This window comes from Heterocephalus glaber, unplaced genomic scaffold (genome assembly GCF_053883595.1).
Source record: "Heterocephalus glaber isolate CG9 unplaced genomic scaffold, H.glaber_assembly_v1.0 deba00001457, whole genome shotgun sequence".
NCBI lineage: Eukaryota > Metazoa > Chordata > Mammalia > Rodentia > Bathyergidae > Heterocephalus > Heterocephalus glaber.
This window is the reverse complement of record NW_028258305.1, coordinates 14,540,437-14,560,816: the sequence shown is the minus strand read 5'-3', so window position 1 is coordinate 14,560,816 and position 20,380 is coordinate 14,540,437. Positions and strand designations below refer to the sequence as shown.

General features: G+C 39.2%; 2 protein-coding genes across 6 annotated transcripts in view; both read left to right on the top strand.

Moving 5' to 3' along the window:
• Cimip6 (ciliary microtubule inner protein 6) overlaps nt 1-18,102 on the top strand; it is a 297,684-nt gene extending 279,582 nt beyond the window's left edge. For both annotated transcript variants that reach the window (XM_087216388.1, XM_087216387.1), the window contains one exon: nt 17,114-18,102. In XM_087216388.1, coding sequence (XP_087072514.1) covers nt 17,114-17,125 — 12 coding nt within the window. In that variant the 3' untranslated portion in view covers nt 17,126-18,102. The remainder of the gene's footprint in view (nt 1-17,113) is intronic.
• Nucleotides 18,103-19,652: 1,550 nt separating this feature from the next.
• Sptbn1 (spectrin beta, non-erythrocytic 1) overlaps nt 19,653-20,380 on the top strand; it is a 197,047-nt gene continuing 196,319 nt past the window's right edge. For 2 of the 4 annotated variants that reach the window (XM_087216385.1, XM_087216386.1), the window contains exon 1: nt 19,670-19,897. The gene's annotated coding sequence lies outside the window, so the exon portion shown is untranslated. Of the gene's footprint in view, nt 19,898-20,106; nt 20,185-20,380 lie in introns of those variants that run through there. The other 2 variants (XM_004867283.4, XM_087216384.1) reach the window with 2 other exon arrangements.

Sequence of the window (20,380 nt, the reverse complement as noted above, 5' to 3'; positions counted from 1 at the left end):
TCTTAAAAGGAGTAGTTGCTTTGTGTGACTCGTAACCACATTTCAGGAGTTAAACATCTGAACTATTTAAATTGCTCTGCAAAGTATGAAAAGCAAATTAATCATGCTACAAACACTCAAATCAGAAGAATGAGGAGTGTAGTAGTTTTGTTTTTGAGTTTTTAATGGGACTTTTGTAACATCAAGCATGATTGGGAAACATCACATCTGATTTGTCAAAATTTAGTCCAAATCTCTAGCTATTAAAAGTTTTTAGAAAGTAATGTTACTCCATACAGATGATTGGCTAGGATAAATATCCTTGTGGTAAAATGTAGTTAACATGTATCTGAACGGTGACTGCTGGGTGGTACAGGGTGGGTATGTAAGTCCAGGGTGTGGGACACAGCATTGCAAGCATGTTTTCTGGGTGTGTCCATGAAGCAGCAGAACTGTTTTTCTCAGCTTTCTATTATGAGGCCTGGTTAGTTGGACAGCTGCTGAGGAGCTGAACCAAAAGATATGATAGTCAGTATGTTTCATCCATGAGATGTAATTTAGATGAATGTATCAGCAGTACGGCAAACTATATTCTATGCCAGCTCTTCTCTGCTCAGAAGAAAACAGAGATAATGTTAGTTTACTTTCCATGAAGGAAAAATTTTGATTCCTCCCTGAATGTATCTTTTTTGTTTGTAGAGCTGTCTCCTGTTTTCTCTTATCAAAATATTTCAGCTGTAACTTAACAAACTGAGTGGACATAAGAGGTTTTGTCCCAGCTAAGTCAGATGATTGTGTTTAACCTAAAGCTTTGAAGCAGACTCACTATGTTAGCAATTAGAGCAGTTTAAAAAAGAGAAGGGGGAATATTTTTATTCCATTGAATATCTTCCATTGACATAAATGCAGATGAAGAGAATAGCAATGGTGACACAATATTATATAACAATCAAAACAGTTGCTGCTTTCTTTTACATATAATGTATATGCAGTGATGGTGAACCTTTTAGAGCTTTCAATGATATAGTCAGTCACTGTGGCATGGGTGCCACCACTAGTTGGGTTGTTTTGATTTTTTTTTTTGAATATTCACTTATGCTTGAGTCCAGCAGCAGCCAAAACTTAAAGGACTGAGGTAGATCATTGATTTGATCTGCTCTTTTTTAAAGATTTTATATATCTTTGACCAGTGCCCTTGTATGCTGATTTCATAGTTTAATGCTCAGAATGTATTTATTTCCTATTTCTTAACTATGTTGGAGGCTGGGATAGATATCTTACTTTCATCTTCATGGAACACTTCCACATGTGAAATCAAATTCTGAGGAAATATACTCTAACTTGCTCAAACCAACACAAGAAAAATGCTTTGTTATTTGAAACTGAACATATTCTAATTTGCTGGCAAATACAACTTTGGTGTATCAAAAAACAAAGACTTTTTTTCTGTTCCTTACTATAGAGCAGTCAAGAAAGAACTAGATTACTCTTGGGCCACAAGAGTGATTGCAGCACTGAGAGGAGATAAGAGAGTTAGTTATTCAAGTGTCCTAAACTGAGCTGGCGATGATGTACCCAGTGCATCTAGTTAACTGATCGTTAAATATTTTATACCAGGCACAGAGCCAGCGGGTCCAGTTAATCAGGATATATGATTAAGAAAAACTTCAGAAAATTGCTGGGCTGGGGATTTAGCTCAGTGGTGCTGCTATCTGCCTCACAAGTGAGAGGTCCTGAGTTCGATCCCCAGCACAGGAAAAAAAAAAGAGGGCCAGGGATTTGGCTCAGTGGTGCCGCCACCTGCCTCACAAGCACAAGGTCCTGAGTTTGATCCCCGGTACCAAAAACAAAATTGTTAAAAAAAAAAAAAAATGAAGAAAATTGGTGAACATTGTTCACTGGCTCCAAATACAGGAAACTCTGAAGCCAACTGTCTTGCTCAGACAAAATGAATGACAATATCCAAATTTTAAGAAAAGGAATCCAGCTTAGTTAGGATGGGAAAGACAAAATAAAAACAAGAAATCATCAAATTCTCCAGTCATTTATGTTTGAAAGGGACTTTAAAGATGGAATTTAGGTCCACATTGCACCTCACAGTGCAACCAGCCATTAAAGTGACTCTTGCAGCTCAAGGTGAGAGAACATTAATTGGACAGAGTCTACCTTCTGAAAGTCATCATTTTATCAGAGCTTCTGAGGCCTTTCAGAAGCATGAATCCCAAATTATGAGCAGTCATAGGAAAAAATATTTGGCCAACTGTGGACACTGAATGTACTTATCCTGGAGCCTTAAGAACAATTTCTGCTTCTACCTTATAAGCCACCACAGCCCAGGAGTTTAAGAATCTTGTATTAAGGTATCTTAATGTAGTTTCTTTTTTGAAAGAAAATCACCACAAAGAAAACATTTCTTTAAAAAAAAAAAACACTTTCCAGTTAGACATAAAGAGTACACATGTATGGGTATAAATGTAGAACACATTTTACTCTCCCAAGGAGGTTGAAATTCAGCAGGTGCTCTGGCCCTGTTTCCTACATAGAAAATTCAAAGAGCAGCATCTGAACATGGCCTTTGAAATATTTTTGGAACATGTTTCACAGGCTGTTACTTAGGGCTCCCATTAACTGAACAAAATAATTATTGTGCATGGAGAAGAAATGTCTCATTTCTGTATTATAAAAGTGAGTCTTACAAATCAGTAAGATAAACAACCCAATAGGAAAGTAGGCAAAAGATGTACAAATAGAGGCACTTCGAGAGAAGGAACAGAAAACAGGAAATAGATACATGAAAATAAACTCCACCTCACTCATAGTTTTAAAACTCAAGTTCAAATGATGATGAGATAGCAATTTTCACTTCCAATTGGCACAGATTAAAAAGGGTGGAAAAAACAGGATAAAATATGAGGAAACAGTCACTCTCACATATTGTTGGTGAGACAAAACATAATTGATATCATGTTTTGTGTTGGCAATTTTGCACTATCTATTAAAACTGACCCCATATTTTACTTCTACTAATGTAATTTAAGGAAACAAATACAGATGTACATGGACAATAGTTGCAGCATAGTTCCTATCAAACAGAATGTGGTACTCACAGAAAGTGTTCCAAAATACAGCCACATGTAGAAAGAGAAAGTTATAAAAAAGATAGAAAAATGATTAAATTTGTATTACATGCATAGAAAAACATCTAATGGCATATATAATAAAAAGTAAATGTAAATATTTCTTTCTCTTTTTTTGGGGGGTACTGGGAGTCATACTCAGGACCTTGTGCTTGCCAGGCAGGCACGGGGCCACTGAACTAAATCCCCAGCCCAACATAGCTATTTCTAGGGGCTGGCATTTTGGAGCACCTTCCTACTTAGTTCTGTAGTATTTGATCATTTTTTGAAGGTAAAATAAGAACAATTTTTAAAAATAGTATTATTAGAAACATTGTCAGGCTGGAGATTTAGCTCAGTGGTGCCAACGCCTGCCCCCACAAGCACAAGGTCCGGAGTTTGATCCCCGGTACCAAAAACAAACAAACAAAAAACATTGTCATGTAGTTTTCTTGCCAAACACCTTAAAGCTAAATCTAAACATGAAAAAGCAACAATCAGATAAATCCAGGTTGTTTGATATCCTATAAGAAACTAACCAGGACTCCTAAAATTTATCAATACTGTATTTTTAAAACAATGAAAAGAGGCCAAATGTGGTGGTGCGCATCTGTAATCCCAGCACTCATGAGGCTGAGGCAGGAAGAGCTCAAGGCCAACCTGGGCTACACAGTGAGTTCAAGGCCAGCATGAACTGCATATTGTGACCCTGTCTCAACAAACAAACAAACGAACAAACAAAAAATAGAGTTGAGGAAACTGTTCTAGATTTAAAACAACTAAAGAAACTTGACAGCTGACCTGACAGAAAGCGCAACATGTGATCTCTACTTGAATCCTGAATTCACAAACAAAAACACACATTATAAAGGATTTTATTGGAGCACAACTCCAATGAATATGCATGACAGGGTTGTATTTCTGGGTTATAGTTGGGTAAATGCTAGTATAAGAAATGCCCAATTGGCTGAAATGTACTGTGCCTCTTCATGCTAGATATTCTTATGTATACTGTTTATGGTATTGTTTAATCTCGATTTATTTACAGAAAAGGAAGATGATTTCCTATTAAAGCTAAAACTAATTTGTTACTGTGATTGTTAAGGGACATCAATTTTTCATTTCTGGAATATCTTATCTGGGTTATAGATTTCTAACTAGTGCCTATGTGCCAACTAGGATTTATTATAAAGTGGAGAATTTCTAAGCTAGAAGGGATCTTAAAAGTGATATGGGATCAACTCTTATCATTTTACAGATGAGCAAAAAGACCCTAATGGGTTACATGACTTACCCATCATCAGAAGGAGAACTGATTTTGGAAATCTTGACACCATAGTTGGTATACTTACCCTAAAACCAGTAAGATTTATTTAACCTTTACTGAACATCAATAATTGACAAGACTTCATAATGGCCTGCACTAAGAAAAGCCACTTCTGCATGAGAAAAGGCTTAACACTTGAGGAGGAATTACATGGTAATCCTCAAGGAGCAAAGAGCCTCCAACTCCTAGCACTTGTAATCATACAGGCAGTCTGGGGAGTCCAAGCCAAACCAAGACATGCTCTTTGGTTGACTTTTTGTTACATAAGAAAGCACTAGGAGTTCAAACCAATGCTTTATTCTCCTTAAAAAAAAGTAAAATAAAATAAAAGGACAAAAGACAAAAGACAAAGCAAACTAATTGCTTATGAAAGATTGATAACAAAAGAATTCTAAGTTCTTTATCCTCCTAATAAACATTTCCTTTACAATTTCTTCCCAGTAGACCTCAACCTATCCTATCTGATAGAATGATGGGGGAGAGATTAAATCAATTGGCCTTTACAAAATCTATGTACCTCTTGTTCAACTGGACTAGAACTCAAGATTTACATGCCCCTCTTTTATATCTCCCTCTGAGAATAATCTAATGACTTATACTCTGAATTGCTGGAAACTTAAAAACAAAAAAATGTTTCTCTTCCCAAACAATTTGGGCCCACAGTTTTAGAGCCACTGAATGCCCCCCAGTGCTGATGGTGAGAGTATGACTTCTTGCAGTGGCACAGATACTGAAGAGTAGGTTGGGCAAAGGGCTCTAGAGAGTACAGGGAGCCATAAAGGTTAACAAGGCCAAGGTTTTGTAGAGGTAAATCTAAATCTAAATAGCTGGAAGACCACATACAACTCACCCTGGAGACTACCGAGCCTGAATAGAAATGGACTTGTAATACGCAAAGGTCAGGGCCAGATGAGAGTCTTTGGGAAATAGCCCCAGATACTAACTGACTTGAGAGGCTTGCCATTTATAGCTGGCAGGTCTGGGTCTAGAATGGCCCTCACTTATCAGTGAACCACAGCAGAGAGTACCAGGGCCTGAGTTAGAATCTGGAGTAAAAACTGGATCTTCACATCCAAGAGGTTGAAAAGAGTGTGAAGCCAAGGACAAAGCACTGCTGGCCCAACAGTGAAGTCTGATAAGTCAAAGGCAGAACAGGAATCCAAGCATAGGCCTTGGAGAGCAGGCAGCCAAGCCAATCAATGTCAGAAGAGTGTAAGGCAGCACTGAGAGTGGGGAGGGAATGGAATGATGCCAGGGCCAAAGAGTAGATGATACAGCCACTCTTTATTCTGCTCCTTCTGCTTAAGTTATTTAAGTTGCTGTTCAAGTTGCTTAAAGTTTAGGAAATGTATGTAATGTTAGCAAGAACCCTAACAGCGCATCTCCAACACATTTATGCTTAAGTCCCAATGGAATAGAATGGAATGAAGAAACTCAGTGCTATAGTTTGGGTCTAGAGTGTCCTTTGAATGCCTAAGGTTTAGTACTCATCCTGTTGAACTACTGGGAGATAGTAGAACCTTCAGTAGGTAAGACCTAATGGAAGGAAGTTAGTTCACTGAGGGTGTGCCCTTGAAGGAGATATTGCGACCCTGGACCCTTCCTCTCTCTTTCTGCTTCCTGGCCGCCATGAGGTGAATATGTACCTTTCCTCCACAACACACTCCCTGCTGTGACATTCTGTCTTGTCACCCACTCCCCTACAAAACAAAACAAAACAACCAGCCAACTGACCATGTACTGAAACCTCTGAAACAGTGAGCCAAAATAAATCTTCCCTCTTTTTAGGCTATTGATCTCTGGTATTTTGTCACAGCTGTGGAAACCTAACATTCTTGGGTACTAGGGAAGGGTATGTTCTCAGAAGGATGCCTGAGAGTTTTAGGTGCCAACAGAGTAGTGAAGAAAGGGACAGTAAACCCTAAGCATGCTCTAGAGCCTACTCAGGGAGAAGAGTAGAGAGAAGGGTCCAGCTTATTGGATGCCAGTAATGGTTTACTCCAACCATGACCACAATGGCTCAGTTTTTGTCTATATTGCATATTGGGTTTCTGTGATTTTTTTTTTCTTTTACTATAGACCATTTGAAAACCACATCTCTTTACCAGCAATACTTAGTACAATAAAAAAGAAAAAGAAAAAAAATACTTAGTACAATCCATGTTCTTAGTTTTAGGTTTCATGCTGGTGTGTTCATCTTGCATGACCCCCACTGAAAGACCATACCAGAAAGTCCAGTTTTATGCAGTGGCCAACAGAAGAAAACAATACAGGATAGGATTTAACTGAGCGCTAAGTGATGTTACATGCTGCAAATGACACATAGTTGAGAAAAAAAAAAAAGAGACCCATGCGCTGTGGGAGATAGAAGAACATGCCAATAAAGTATAGATATTTCTATCTCTGAACTGCCTAAAAATGTAGAACCTGAGCTTAGCTTTAGAGGAGGAGAAGATTTAAAGAAGTGGGAGAGCATTCCAAGCTGTGAGTACAGCACAGAGATAGGGATGCTCAAGGCCAGTTTGGGAAACAGTAAATAGAAAAACACATGGGTGATTGAGAATATTTTCCATTTTTAAAGTTACTTATTCAGATTGTATTCTAAGCAAGAACAATTTCCTGTAATTTATAAATAGGCCTTAGTTATTTTAGTAGAACTGTAACACTGATGATCATCCATAGAATGTTCCATGGAGACTTCGGTTTTCCAAGACCCAGAAGGAAAATGTATAAATATGTAAGAAATGGTCTAGAACATGAAGCACCACCAAGAAAAGCTAACACTAAGTTTACACAGAAGTTTAGTGTTCCCATCTAGGTGCTTGTCTCCCTTTCCCTTTCTCCTCTCTCCCTCCTGGGTTTGTTCCTGATTTACTATGCAGAATGCCTCAAACTTTTGAAAGATCTAGGATAAAATTTGAGACACAAAGAAACAAGCACAAGAGATGAAGTCATCTGCCTGAGCTTACAAGAAGGGTGGTGCCAGGGTTGCAATTCAGGTTACAATGCTCAAGTTTCCTTTAACCCAGAATTCCTAACCAGCTCCATAACCTAGGAAGCCATCAGACCTGCACAGAATTTCATTCCTCTGATTTCCAAGATAGAAACCTTTCCACCAGGCTGGTATATTTTATAAGCTGGAGATCCCAACTGTGTATACTTGAAAAACATTCTAAGGCTTCTGTGCATGTTATATGGTGTCCAAAAGGAAAAAGATATTTTTGTTGGTAATTAATTATATTGATAGTTTATTTAATTAACTTAATTAGTTGTTAATACGGATTCATATTTTGTTTGCAATTGGCATCATTCTTAAATCTCCTGTGCTGTTCTATTTCCAATTTGTTTCACTAGCATTTGCATCACTATGTTCATTTTGGCCTTAGAAAGATTATGAGTGAACAAATCTCTTTTATTTGTGTTTTTCTCTTGGGTTCCACTTATTATAAACTTAGGGCAAAAATGATGATAAACTGATAATTTTCCTCTATATTCTACCTGCCAGTCATAATGTAGTCAAACCCAGAGGTTTGAGTGATTAAAATTAAGTTTTAGTAGCAGCAGAGCATTATAAAAACTTTCCCAGGAAAAACATCCTATCATATATGAAGAGATCACTATCAAATATCTCCAAAAATAAAGAATAACCTTGCTACAAATGTTTCTACATGTTTTTGTTAGAGTTTGGAGTTGTGTCTAAGCCTCTTCCACACTTTAACTCTCTAAATAAGAATGAGTAAGGCTCACTCATCCTTGTAAGGAGGTAATTTTATGGTTTAATAAAACCTCTGACTGCATTTCTGGTCTTCCCAATAATCTTCCCAAATGCACTCAAATTCTGAAAATACTATCAGGATTGAAATGGAAGCTCCACTCAAATTATCAAATGTAGTAACAATTGTGCACAAAAATGTCCTTTAATAGGCAGAATTTGTAGCCAAAGTATTAAAATTTGTAGAAATTTTTAGTAACAAAGGTTTTACTTTTTCAGCCATGCTATATGTGTAAGTTTTAATCTCATGAAGATGAAGGTATTTTTTAAGCAGATTCCCTTTTATAGCAATATGAAACGAACATTGGGCTACATACTAAACTACCAGCAAATCAGAAATTAAGTTCATAGGCATCAGCTAGGCAAACATGTCTTACATATAGTTTTTGGTTCCCAACATCTTTATTTTGGGGTATGTAAGAATTAGAATAGACACTGGGTGGCTTCTTTTTTAGACACCAAAACAGATTTTTCCATTTTTATACCAAAAAGCAAAAACAAAAACTAGCATACACACATGTAAAAAGACAAAAAAAAACAAAACCAATTCTGAGATGTGGAAGTTTCAGTAACTTTTTGTCTGTGAAGCTCTTCTGTGTTTTAGCATTATATGTCTATAAAGAGTGAAAAACAAGCCAGGTGTGGTGGTGCAATCCCAGCCCTGAGAAGGCTGAGGCAGAAGGATCACTTTGAGTTCAAGGCCAGCCTGGCCTATGTAGTGAGTTCAAGACTAGCTTGAATTATATAATAAGACCCTGTCTATAAATAAATAAATAAATACCGACAGACAGACAGACAAAAAAAAAGTGAAAAAATCCACAAAGATGATATGGAAATATGTCTTTCCTTCTTTTCTCTAGACTTTCCAAAATGACTATCCCTCTCAGTACCTTTTCTACTGAATGTAACTTGAATAAAGGACTTGGGAGTAGTGAGAAAGACATTATTGGGGTAAAGGTACTAGGGATATAGCAGGTGCAACATTTACCTCTTGGCTGATTTATGAAGCATGGTAGCATATTTAAGTCTCAGGGTCAATCTACAGTTAAATAAAGATCTGACTTTGCTTATCTTAGTATTTCCCAAGCTTAGCTGATCACACAACTACGTGATTACTCAATATTTCCCTCTAGGCTATGCACTAGTATTTCATGGGCTACTTTTGGATAAGGCGGGCCTATGCAAGAGCCTTGGTTTTGAATATACACAACGGGCTGGACATGCTGTTTGCCACTTGATAGCTTTTGGGCAAGCTACACTCTCAGAGTCCTAGTTTTCTCATCTGAATTGTGTAGAAAATACCTATCACATACAATTTTTTGTAATACAGAGTAGGTGCTCAAATGTTTATCCCATGGCAACTCTTTTCATATAAATCTTTTCATGTCTCAACATGCATTCCAAGAGCCTCTCTCATATGAACACTTTCTTTTCTGCTCTTATCTTTCACTAACATGGAAAAATGCTAAGGCTGTTTTAGAGCTAGACTACCTAGAATGTAACCTTGATTCCTGTCTTCTCTGTGCTTAGTGTACTCATCTATAAAATGGGGAAAATAATGGCATCTACTCATAGGGTTGTAGAGATTAAAGGATAATATTGATGAAGCACTCAGAATAACACCTGGAATAAAGTATGGGCTCAATAATCTCAAAGGCACTCATATTTTTTTCTTCTCATCATATATTATGCTCTAGTTACATTCTTCTCTTTGCTACCCAAAGGCACTTGATGTCTTCCCATGTCTACATCTTTGTGCTGGCTGACTTCTCACAGTGATCCTTTTGCCTCAGCCTCCCAAGTGCTGGGATTGCAGGCAAGTGTGATCATGCCTGGCCCCCTGTCTTTCAAGGCACATTTCAAATGCTACCTTCTTGAATTCTGTGCAGATTGCCCCTAACCAGTCTTTCTCCACGAAGGTGTCCCCTCAGGGCTTTGTGGCTTTCTTCTGGCTCTTATCATGTTCTATTTTGTGTCCAGTGGGTTTTATACTCCTGGAAGAGCTAGCAGTGACCCCAGCAATGTAATCCAATATAAAGTTACTCTCTAACCTTGAGTAAGTCACTTCACAGGCACTTCAGTTTCTTCTTTCCTAAAACAGGGAGTTATATGACCAGCTCTGGGGCCATTACCATTTCTGCTTTTGTGTAGGTATAGTATGCACTCCTTAGGCAGCCATATACATGCCTGTGGAATTTCAAGTTACTAGAAGGAACAAAGTTTGAGCCTAGAAACCTCTGTTCAGAAACCCTCAATTGTACTCTTTACAAAAGCAAAAAAACTGAAACACAAATAAATGAATGTGTTGCACATAATGAAATATTGTGCTGCTATATTTTTTTAAAAGAATAATTAAACTTACCATACACTGATTAGAAGACATCTTTAGAATGTATTAAGTAAAAAGAACAAGGAACAGAATAGTGTTTGGAGTATGCTACCTGTGGTATAAGAAATAGAGAGGAGCATGTGAGAATGATTTAGCTGTAACATCTGTCACCTCACTGATTGCCAGGGTTGATTTGGCTGATCTCACTGATTAGGTGGTGTCCCCTTCCTGCTCACCACTCCATGTGCATCCTTCCCAAAGCTTTGTGCTTGGTTAAAGAGGACAACCTTCTCTAATAGAAGAAGACTCTTCTTTGATCAAAGATATACAAATAAATGCACTCATTTGCTAGAACCTTCAAACAATCTCTCAAGAAATGGTGAGAAGTAAAACAAATATATACCTAGCTTTATTTACATATACTTGAAGAAACACTGTACAGGTACTGTGGAAGAGTAGTACATAAAAATTTAAAATATGGTTTATTAAAATAAACAAAAAACCGTGATTCACTATAGGCAGGCAGTGGTACCACTGAGCTAAATCCCCGGCCCTCATTTTTATTTTTAATAATATGAATATATGGCCTGTTCAAAGAAAAACCTAAAAGAGAAATCTCTGATTGTGATAATGAACTTTTTTTTTAACAAAACAAATGTTTGTCTTGTTGATTTTCAGTTTTTGGTGGGGCTAGATAAGAACTAAGGTATGATTTACTAATTTATTGCTGCAGCTTTGTACTAGGGAACAGGTTCCTATGGTAAAATTGTCATTGGAAAAGTGAAATTTTGGCAGTTAAGATATTCCTGGCACTTTCTTCTCAAATCAGCCATTGATTCTCCAGTTCACGCCATTTGATTCCATTAGCTCAGAGGTCACCACTCATCTAGGATGTAGCTGATGTACATGGCGATCATGTGAGACGCCCCCTTCCTTTTGGAGAATGTAGGAGAATTTAGATGACATAAAGGGAAGTTGCAGCCTAACAAATTCTCAAGTCTCTTGGAGGGCAAGAGTAACAGCTGAAGGAGACTCTCATTCCTCTCTTAAGGATGGTTAAAATTGGTATAGCCTATACCAATAGCTAAGAAACAGTTCAGATAATGCTTATAGATAACTTTCCCTGAAGTTCCATAGAATCTGTCCACTCAATGGGTAAATCTTAGGTTCTTCTCAAATTCTTTTAGCCCATAAAAAACTTGGAACTATAAATATTTTCGTTCCTACTACAGAGTCCCTATTTGAAATCCAGTGTATGATTTTCTCGGCTTGCTGTGGTCCAAGGTCCTCTTTGGAGAGAATCCTGAATGTGTAAATGACTTGCAGCTGAGACAGACCCATACTTACCGTGCATGTGTTGCATCAAACCCAGCACTCCTGCCTGGCCACTCCTGGAAAGGCTTCAGAAGAACTCTTCAAAGCAGACCTCATAAAAACAAACACCCCCACCTCCACCCCATCTCCTATCCCCTTCAGAAAACAAACAACAATACTGCTCTGTTCACCAAACACAAGGAAAATTTTCTATTTAAAGTGTTTTCTTTTTCTTATTCCATATTGGCAGCACTTACTAAGGAGCAGATGACTTTCAAGTTGGGTTGTTTGAAACATAAGCGCCTAAGAATCCAGGTGTTTAAAACTTTTTCAAACCCAGATACATCCTTACAGCCTTCATTTAAAAAACATTTTTTGAAGTTTTTATGAAAACTCTTGTCAATTAAAGTCTTTCGCCACGTATTTTGAGTACCAATGTTTACACTGAAAGCCAGTAAGTAAAACACTAAGACCCTATTTCCCTTTTCAAACTTTTGAAAACTGGTTTGATGTCCCATAGAACTGAATTTGAATTGTTTTTTCCTTACTTTCTAGCTGTAAGACCTCAAGCACTTGACCCAATCTCTTGTGCCTCACTTTTCTCATCAGTAAAATGAGGGTAACAGTACATACTACATAGATTAACTGTGAGGATTAAATGAGTACATTCCAGAGTGCCTATATATGTGGTAAAATAATAATGTTCAAGCAACAAAAACAAAAAAATTATTATACCTTGTATCTCATTTTCTCTTTGGGGAAAATGCTTATTAAAGGAAATTAATGAAAAATGCTTATTTAATGGAAATGTTTAAAATGCCGTCATTTCTGTAATTCTTACGGGCCCCGATTTTATTCCTAAATAAAAAGATTTTCATTAAAACTCTTGCTTTCTGTAACCCATTAAAAGAACTCAAGAAAAGAAACCAGCCTCCAAAACCTGAGGAAGTAGCAAGCAAGGAAAGAATCCCAATACCATCATGACAAATGTGCAGATATCCCCCCTCCCTATGTGTAAAAGAACCCAAGAGAGGAAACCAGCCTGCAAACCATGAGAACCAAGCAAGGAAAGAATGTTAATGTCTCACTGGCAAATGTTCAGATAGTCTTAGTTTGTGTTTTGTTTGTGTTTTGTTTTGGTCATTCCCTGTCATCCTCTGCAAGTGAGAAAATACTTTTACGCTGTGGTTCTATATCTAAACCCACACTTGAGGGGACGGGATGGGAAATGATGTTATTCCAACACCAGGACTGCGATCAAGGAGGCAAAGTGACCAAGGACTCAGTCCAGACAGAGGACTTTCTCTTGAAACAAGCTGCCTGTTAGACTTCTCTGCTCTCTTCAGGGAAGTGATTTTCTTCTGTTTCTCATCTATTGCCCTATGAATTTCTGCAATTTCTTGAATGAGTTCTAAGCATGAATCTAGAGCACTTTTGGAATCCTTCATACTGGCCAGGAAACTATGTCAAACTGGAGGAGGGGAGAGGAAGGGAGCGGGTTGTTCTTGAGGCAGTATCATTCTGTCATTGCCAAGGTCATCTTTGGGCTTCTAAAAGAATGACACCAGTTATGAAATAGCCATGCCTTCTGTTCACAGGAAAGCATCATGACTTACCACCCACAGCTACTGAGGCCTTAAGTTGGAAACTTGACCTCACTTTAGAGTTCTTGCTTTGTGGCATATTCCAAATTCTACTTCCCTTTCTTCAGTTTTCCTGAACCTAAATAAAGAGTTGATGATTCTAATTACTGAAGACCTCATTGCCTCATTGACACTATCTAGAATAGTGTTCAAGAGAAATATAATGTAAGTCACGTAATTTATGATTTTTCCAATAGCCATTATTTTTTTAAATAAAAAAGTGAAATTAATTTTTTAAAGCAGATTTTATTTTACCCATTATATCCAAGATAATATCAGTGCAAATAATAGTATTTTAAAAATTGAAGGGGAAAAGGATTTAAGATGAATCATATACAGGTACCAAATACCCATAATGAATGTAAACATTATGTCATTAACATGAGCTAAGAATAATAATAAGAATGAAAATGGGAAAAAGGGATTTAAAGATGGAGGGAGGAGGAGGGTCTAAAGGTTAAAGAGATTAAAAAAGAATTAAGCTGTGTTATGTACATGCACCTACTCCCTAAAATGAATGTAAACTTCATGTACTGCTAAAGTACTAGAAAAATAAGAAGAAAAATATTGAGATATTTTGTGTTCCTTTTTAAAACTCTTTGAAATATAGCATGTCTATAGATTTCATAAAACTTACATTTAAAACAAGCAGATTCAAAATCCACGTTATTACAAACATACTTAAGAGTTTTCCAATAACAATTTTTAAATTTCAATTTTAATTTATTAAAATTAAGTAAAATTAGGGCTGGGGATTTAGCTCAGTAGTTCTGCCGCCTGCCTTGCAAGTGTAAGTTTGATCCCTGGTACCAAAAAAAAAAAAAATTAAGTAAAATTAAAAGTTCAGTTCCTATCGCTGTAGTCACATTTTACGTACTCAATATCCACATGTGGCCAGTGGCTACTCTATTAGAAAGCATAGACTGCACAGGTGAAGAAAAATGCATGTTTTAATATGGAGGTTTTCCTTTCCTCACTGTTAGCTGCTACTTGCCAAAGGGGGATTCTAGAAAATATTTTTTTTTAATTTTTAGTTTGGCTCCAATAGTAAAGACTCACTCACTCTTCTATTTCTGTGATGAAATAATTAGAATCAAGATTCCTGAAAAGAAGCAGATGGAATAGATTAGCTCATACCTGAGAGATAGATTGTGATAAACTTTTCTCAAGAGAAGCAGGTAGGAAACATTTAAAGAACGTTTAGAAGCCCATCTTCCTGATGTGATATAACAGTCTGTGAGTTATTGCAAAATGATGTTTAAATGAAGAACAAATAAAAAATGATTTTTACTTTTTAAACACACTGAAATCATTAAAAGTGGCATGCATACAAAATAGTAACTATTTCTGTTTTTTAAAAATTAACCATTTTATTTTTTGTAATTTATTTTTATTAGTATGTTTGCAGCACATAATGATTACATTCATCATAAGGCATTGGTACATGTATGTAACACTTCTTAATTATTTTTATGTTCTGCTTCCTCCTCCTTTCTGCTTCCCTTCATCTCTTGGTCCCCTTTCCATTTGCAAAAGAAAAATAACTATTTTAAAATGAACATTCAGCTGGGCATTGTGGTGCCATGACTGTAAACCCAGCATTTGGGAGGCTGAGGCAGGAGGATCACTGAGAGTTCAAGGCCAGCCTAAACTACATAGCGAATTTAAGGCCAGCCTGAACTATATAGTGAGACCTTGTCTCAAAAAAAGAACATTCAGTGACATTTCATATATTTACTATGTTGTAAAATCACCCACTTTGCCTACTACCTAAACATTTTCATCGCCCAAAAATAAAACTCATATTGGCTAAGCAGTATCCCCCATTCATTCCCTACCTAATATAGTTCCTGGCATGAACCAAACTGCTTTGTTTCTCTATGGATTTACCTATTCTGGATATTCATATAAGTGAAATCATACAGCTGGTATAGTGGCACATGTCACATGTTTGAAATCCCAGCTACTTGGGAGACTAAGATAGGAGTATCATAAGTTTGAAGCCAACTCTGGGCAACTCAGCAAGACTCTGTCTTCAGATAAGACTTTAGAAGGCTAGGGGAATGTAGCTCAGTGGTAGAGAGCTTGCTTAGCATGCTTGAGGTGCTGGGTTTGATTCCCAATACTACCAACAAAATAAAAAAGATACAATATGTGATTTTTTTGTATGTGGCTTCTTTCACTTAATATAATGTTTTTAAGGTTCATTCATATGGTAGCATGTATCAGTACTCCATTCTTTTGTATGGCTGAATAGCATTCTAATATATATATATATATGTGTATATATATATATATACCACATTTTGTCACCACTGATGGACATTTTTACTACCTTTTGACTATTAGGGATAGGGCTACTAAGAACATTGGTGTACAAGTATTTGACTATTTTTAATTCTTTTGGACATGTACCTAGCAGTGGAATTGCTGGATCATATGGTAATTCTGTGTTTAACTTCTTTAGAGACCACTGAACTTTTTCACAGCAGCTGCATCATTTTATATTCCCATCATCAATGTATGAGGCTTCCAATTTCTCTACATTCTCACCAATACTCATTATTTTCTTTAAAAAAAAGTTATCCTAATGGGTATCGAGTAGCATCTCATTGTGGTTTTTTGTGTTTTTTTTTTTTTTGGTACTGGGGATCGAATTCTGGTCCTTGCACTTGCGCAGCAGGCGGCAAAACCACTGAGCTAAATCCCCGGCCCCATCTCATTGTGGTTTTGATTTGCATTCCCTTAATAACTAATGATGTTGAGCATATTTTCATGTGCTTATTGAACATTTGTATATCTTCTTTAAAGAAAAATCTGTTCAGGTCCTTGCCCACTTTTGAATCAGATTTTTTGTTATTGGGTTGTAAGAGTTTTTTATGCTTTGGATACTAGATGCTTGTTAAAGCACTATAGTAGAAAGGACTTAATAGTTACTCCTTATGATCATTATCATTATCAGAAAATTTGAAGATTCCTCATAGAAAGCTGAGACTACTTATTCTGATCATTTTATAAATATTATTTCTATAGTTAATTACCTTATATTCAGATTTATCATCATATGTATCTTTTACTTGTCTATGATTCATTATATCTCCTACAAGAATGGAAGATTCACAAGTGATTGTCTTACTGTTGGGCTCATTGCTCTGTTTCAGAACCCAGAACAATGTAAGCCATGTATTTCTTAAATAAATGAATTACTATATAAAGCAGTAAATGTGTTTTTAGTGCTTTAAAAGCATTCATGTTAGTAATAGTTTAAACATATGAGTATTTAGGTTTTTCCCAGTACAAAATTAATATGTATGACTCCTCAAATAAAATTTAAGAAAATTTATTCAAATATTCAACATCCTCTGATTTTAAAGTTTGAGGCTGCTTTCAGTGTAATAGAAGATGAGTTTGATTGTGTTAATAGAATGAGGAAATACTTACAGTATCATTCTCTCTTTTCTAAATAAAACAGGTTGTAGCAGATGATCCTGTTGTTTGCCAAGATCTAGTTTCAGGGTTAGCCATGTGATTTGCTTTGGCAAATGAAATATGGAGAGGGAACAAGGTGTCATTTAAGGGTGAAAGTATTTTAGTTGCTGGTACTAAACTGTTCCTCACACTCTTCCCTTACAGCAGAGATTGTGAAGCATTCACTGATGTGGAGGTACCAGAAGATCAAAGTGTTCTGGAACACTGAGGTCACACATGGAAGACAGCTTTCCCAGAGAGCCTACCAGAACCACAGTTGATGTTATGAAGCCATACAATAACCATCATTTATTTGGGGAACTGTGTCTTATAGTGAGATTTGGGAAATGTGTGTTACAGCTTTATAACAAAGGCTATCCTTACTAATATAGCAAGTTAAAATATCAATTTATATTTCTAAAAACTTATGACAAAGTACTATTTCTACGAAAGAAGCCATATATTATCATGAGGATTTAAAAATAGAGTAGTGTTACAGACATGAATGATATTGATGAACTCTAGGTTCCTTTAAGTCAGTATTGACTCTAAGGAGAAGATAAACTTCAGCAAAATTTCCTGAGATATTTGGGAATCATTCTTCTGAGTTGCCATCACCACTAACTAAAGCTTTAAATGTTTTTCTAAATTTTGTTTTCACAGGGATATCTTCTGCAATAATCTCTCCTGATTTAGACTGTCGTTTCTTTGAATCGTTTCTTTCTTTTGGTCATTGGTACCCTGGGCTCTTCTGGGTGATTTTTTTCCACCAAAGGATAAAAATTTGAAATTGTGAGGCAGGTATTTAGAGTGAAACCCTGAATCCTTGCTTTTTACAACTTTTGGAATAATAACTGGTGCTAGAGGAAAACACTAAGGTTGTGTGTGGCCCTACCTTTTGAAGGAAATTTTAAAAATTTAAGTGGGAGTGGAACAGGGAACGGGAGGTGAGTCATCCGTCAAATGAAGATTTATTTAAGTACTGTTATCAGTGATAAAGGAAGCATTTAGAAGTCACCATTTCAGAATAGCATCGGAAAAATTTAAAGGAGGCATTTCCCATTATTGTCATTTTCTTTGGTATTCTGTTAACATTGTGGGTGGAGATGTGCTGGGAGCCATGAACAAAAAATAAACAGGTGAAAGGGAAACAACTTTCATTTCTAGTGGATTTCCTTTACTATTTAATGAGGGCAACAGCTTCCATGTTGATTCTGTTCAATTCCATTCAACAAATACTTTTTGAGTACCTCCTAAGTACCTGCTATACAGTGAACAAACAGAGAAAGAACAAAGAATTTTGCCCTTGGGCAGTTTATCTTATGGGTTATGTTGATCAACCTTCTGAGAAAAATGTCAAACTATTTGCCTTCCGCAATGTTTTTCATATATATCAAAAGTAAATATTAGTCCAAACAAACTGATGGCGAAGGACCAAAAGGAAGAATCATCTTGAGTTTACTGTGACAATTTAATTTTACAACATTCATTTTAAAAATACATACCATTAGGCCCGCTTCTGTAGATTTCAGATACAGGCATGATCCAAGTTATTTAACTATTTTGTATTTGTTTTGTATCCAGGTGATCAGATCTTTAGGGGAGAAAGCCCAGGGACTTTTCCAATCAAGAAGGGTCCCTTTCTTCTCAAAGCCTCCAGTGCCGTGTGGAAAGTCAGTACATTTTCTAAAGAGTGTTTCTATTCGTGCTCATAGTGAATCACCATCCCCCCCCCCGCCCCCCTGTAGTGTTAGTTCCAGAATTTCTACACAGCCTGGGGGCTGCAGCTTGCAGGGAAGGGGCCGCTAACACTCGACGAAAACACTAGGAAACATCCAGTGTTGCTTCCAGAGAATGGGGAGAGGGGAGAACTTAAGTTCCCAAGCCGTCTGGGGGGCCTCCAGAGGAGAATACCCCCCACCCCCGCCCAGTGACTAGGACAGATCAGCTGGCCTCAGATTAAAGTTGAGTCCCTGCTTTAGGAGAAAGAGATAGGAGTTGGATAAACCACTTGTAGGGTCGGTAGTCAGAAGGAAAGGGTGAAAACGTGTTCAGGAAGGGATATATAAACCCCTCTGAGACTCACAAGCCTGACTCCGCCACCCCACCCCACCCCACCCCACCCACCGCCCAAGGTTTCCCATGGAGAGGCCACCGTTATCCTTCTCCACGCTGGACGAAACCTGTGAGGCTCCATCACCCACACCTGAAACCACCCACGCAAATGACGTTCCCAAACCTCTCTCCACACCCTACACTCCAACATCGCGGGTGAAGATAGGCTGCACAAGTCACGGAAAATATTAGGCTGCTCTTTTACATGGCAATAATCGAATTAGCCTCCGATTACACGTGAAATTGGCCCTCGCTGGCTGCGGGGACAAAGCCTCACTGTCCTGCTCAGATCCCGGCAGCAGCGGTGCCCACCCCGCCCAGTGTCCGCAGCGGAAGAGCTCGACTCGAACGAGCAGGGACGCGCGCGAGGCTCAGCGCTCCAGCAGCGCCAGCGCTGACGGGCTGAAGCGGGGCCGCTGGCTGGAGCTGGGCGCAGGCGGTGGGAGGAGAGAAGAGAGGAGGGCGTGCGGGAGGGAGCGTGCGCGCGCGTCCGCAATCGGGGCCCGCGCCGCGCCGCGCGCTCTTTCTCCCCGCCCTCGCCCCCTCCCTGCCCGCTTTCTCCTCCCTTCCTCCCCGCCCCTCGCGCGCCCGCCCAGCCCCCGGAATCAGTGCAGCTGTTGCCGTACAGGCTGCGGATTCCTCCAGTCCCTCCCTCGGCCGCCTCTCCTGCCGGAGCGAGCGCGCAGCCCCGCGCAGCAGCGCTCACTGATCCCGTCCTGTGAGCCCCGGCCCCAGCCGCGGACAGCCCCGCGGAGTCGCCTCCCGGCCCGGCCGCCCGGCCGCCGAGGAGCGGGAGGAGGACGGGACCCCGGCGCCCCTACCCCATCCCTGGAGGTAGGCAGGGGCCGCAGCCGGAAGGTGCCAACTCACCCGGGCTGCCCCCGGGCAGGCTCCGCAGCTGCGGCGGACGGGCGGAAGGAGGGGCGCGGGCCGGGGGCCGAAGGGCACTGCTGCCCGCCGCTGCCCTGGGCCCGCGGAGCGCGTGGGGGTGGGGAGGCTGCAGAGCCGGGCGGGGCGGCGCGGGAGTCCGGGTCCTCCAGCGCTCCTTAGTCCTGGGGCGCTGCGGGGCGGCCCCTGATCCCTCCTTGCTCGGACCGGGCGCTGCGGCCCCTGGCGCGGAGGTGGGTGCGCTGTGGGCGGCAGGAAGGGATATTCTCAGGTACCCTCCCTCTGGCTGGGCGGGAGAGCCGGGGGCGGCGGTGACAGGGCCAGGCTGTGCGCGTAGCGGTGCTGGGGATGCGGCCAGGCGTGGTCCGGGCCGCTCTGCAGCTGAGCCGGAGGCGGCGCCCCGTCCCCCGCCCCCCCTCGCCCTCGCCG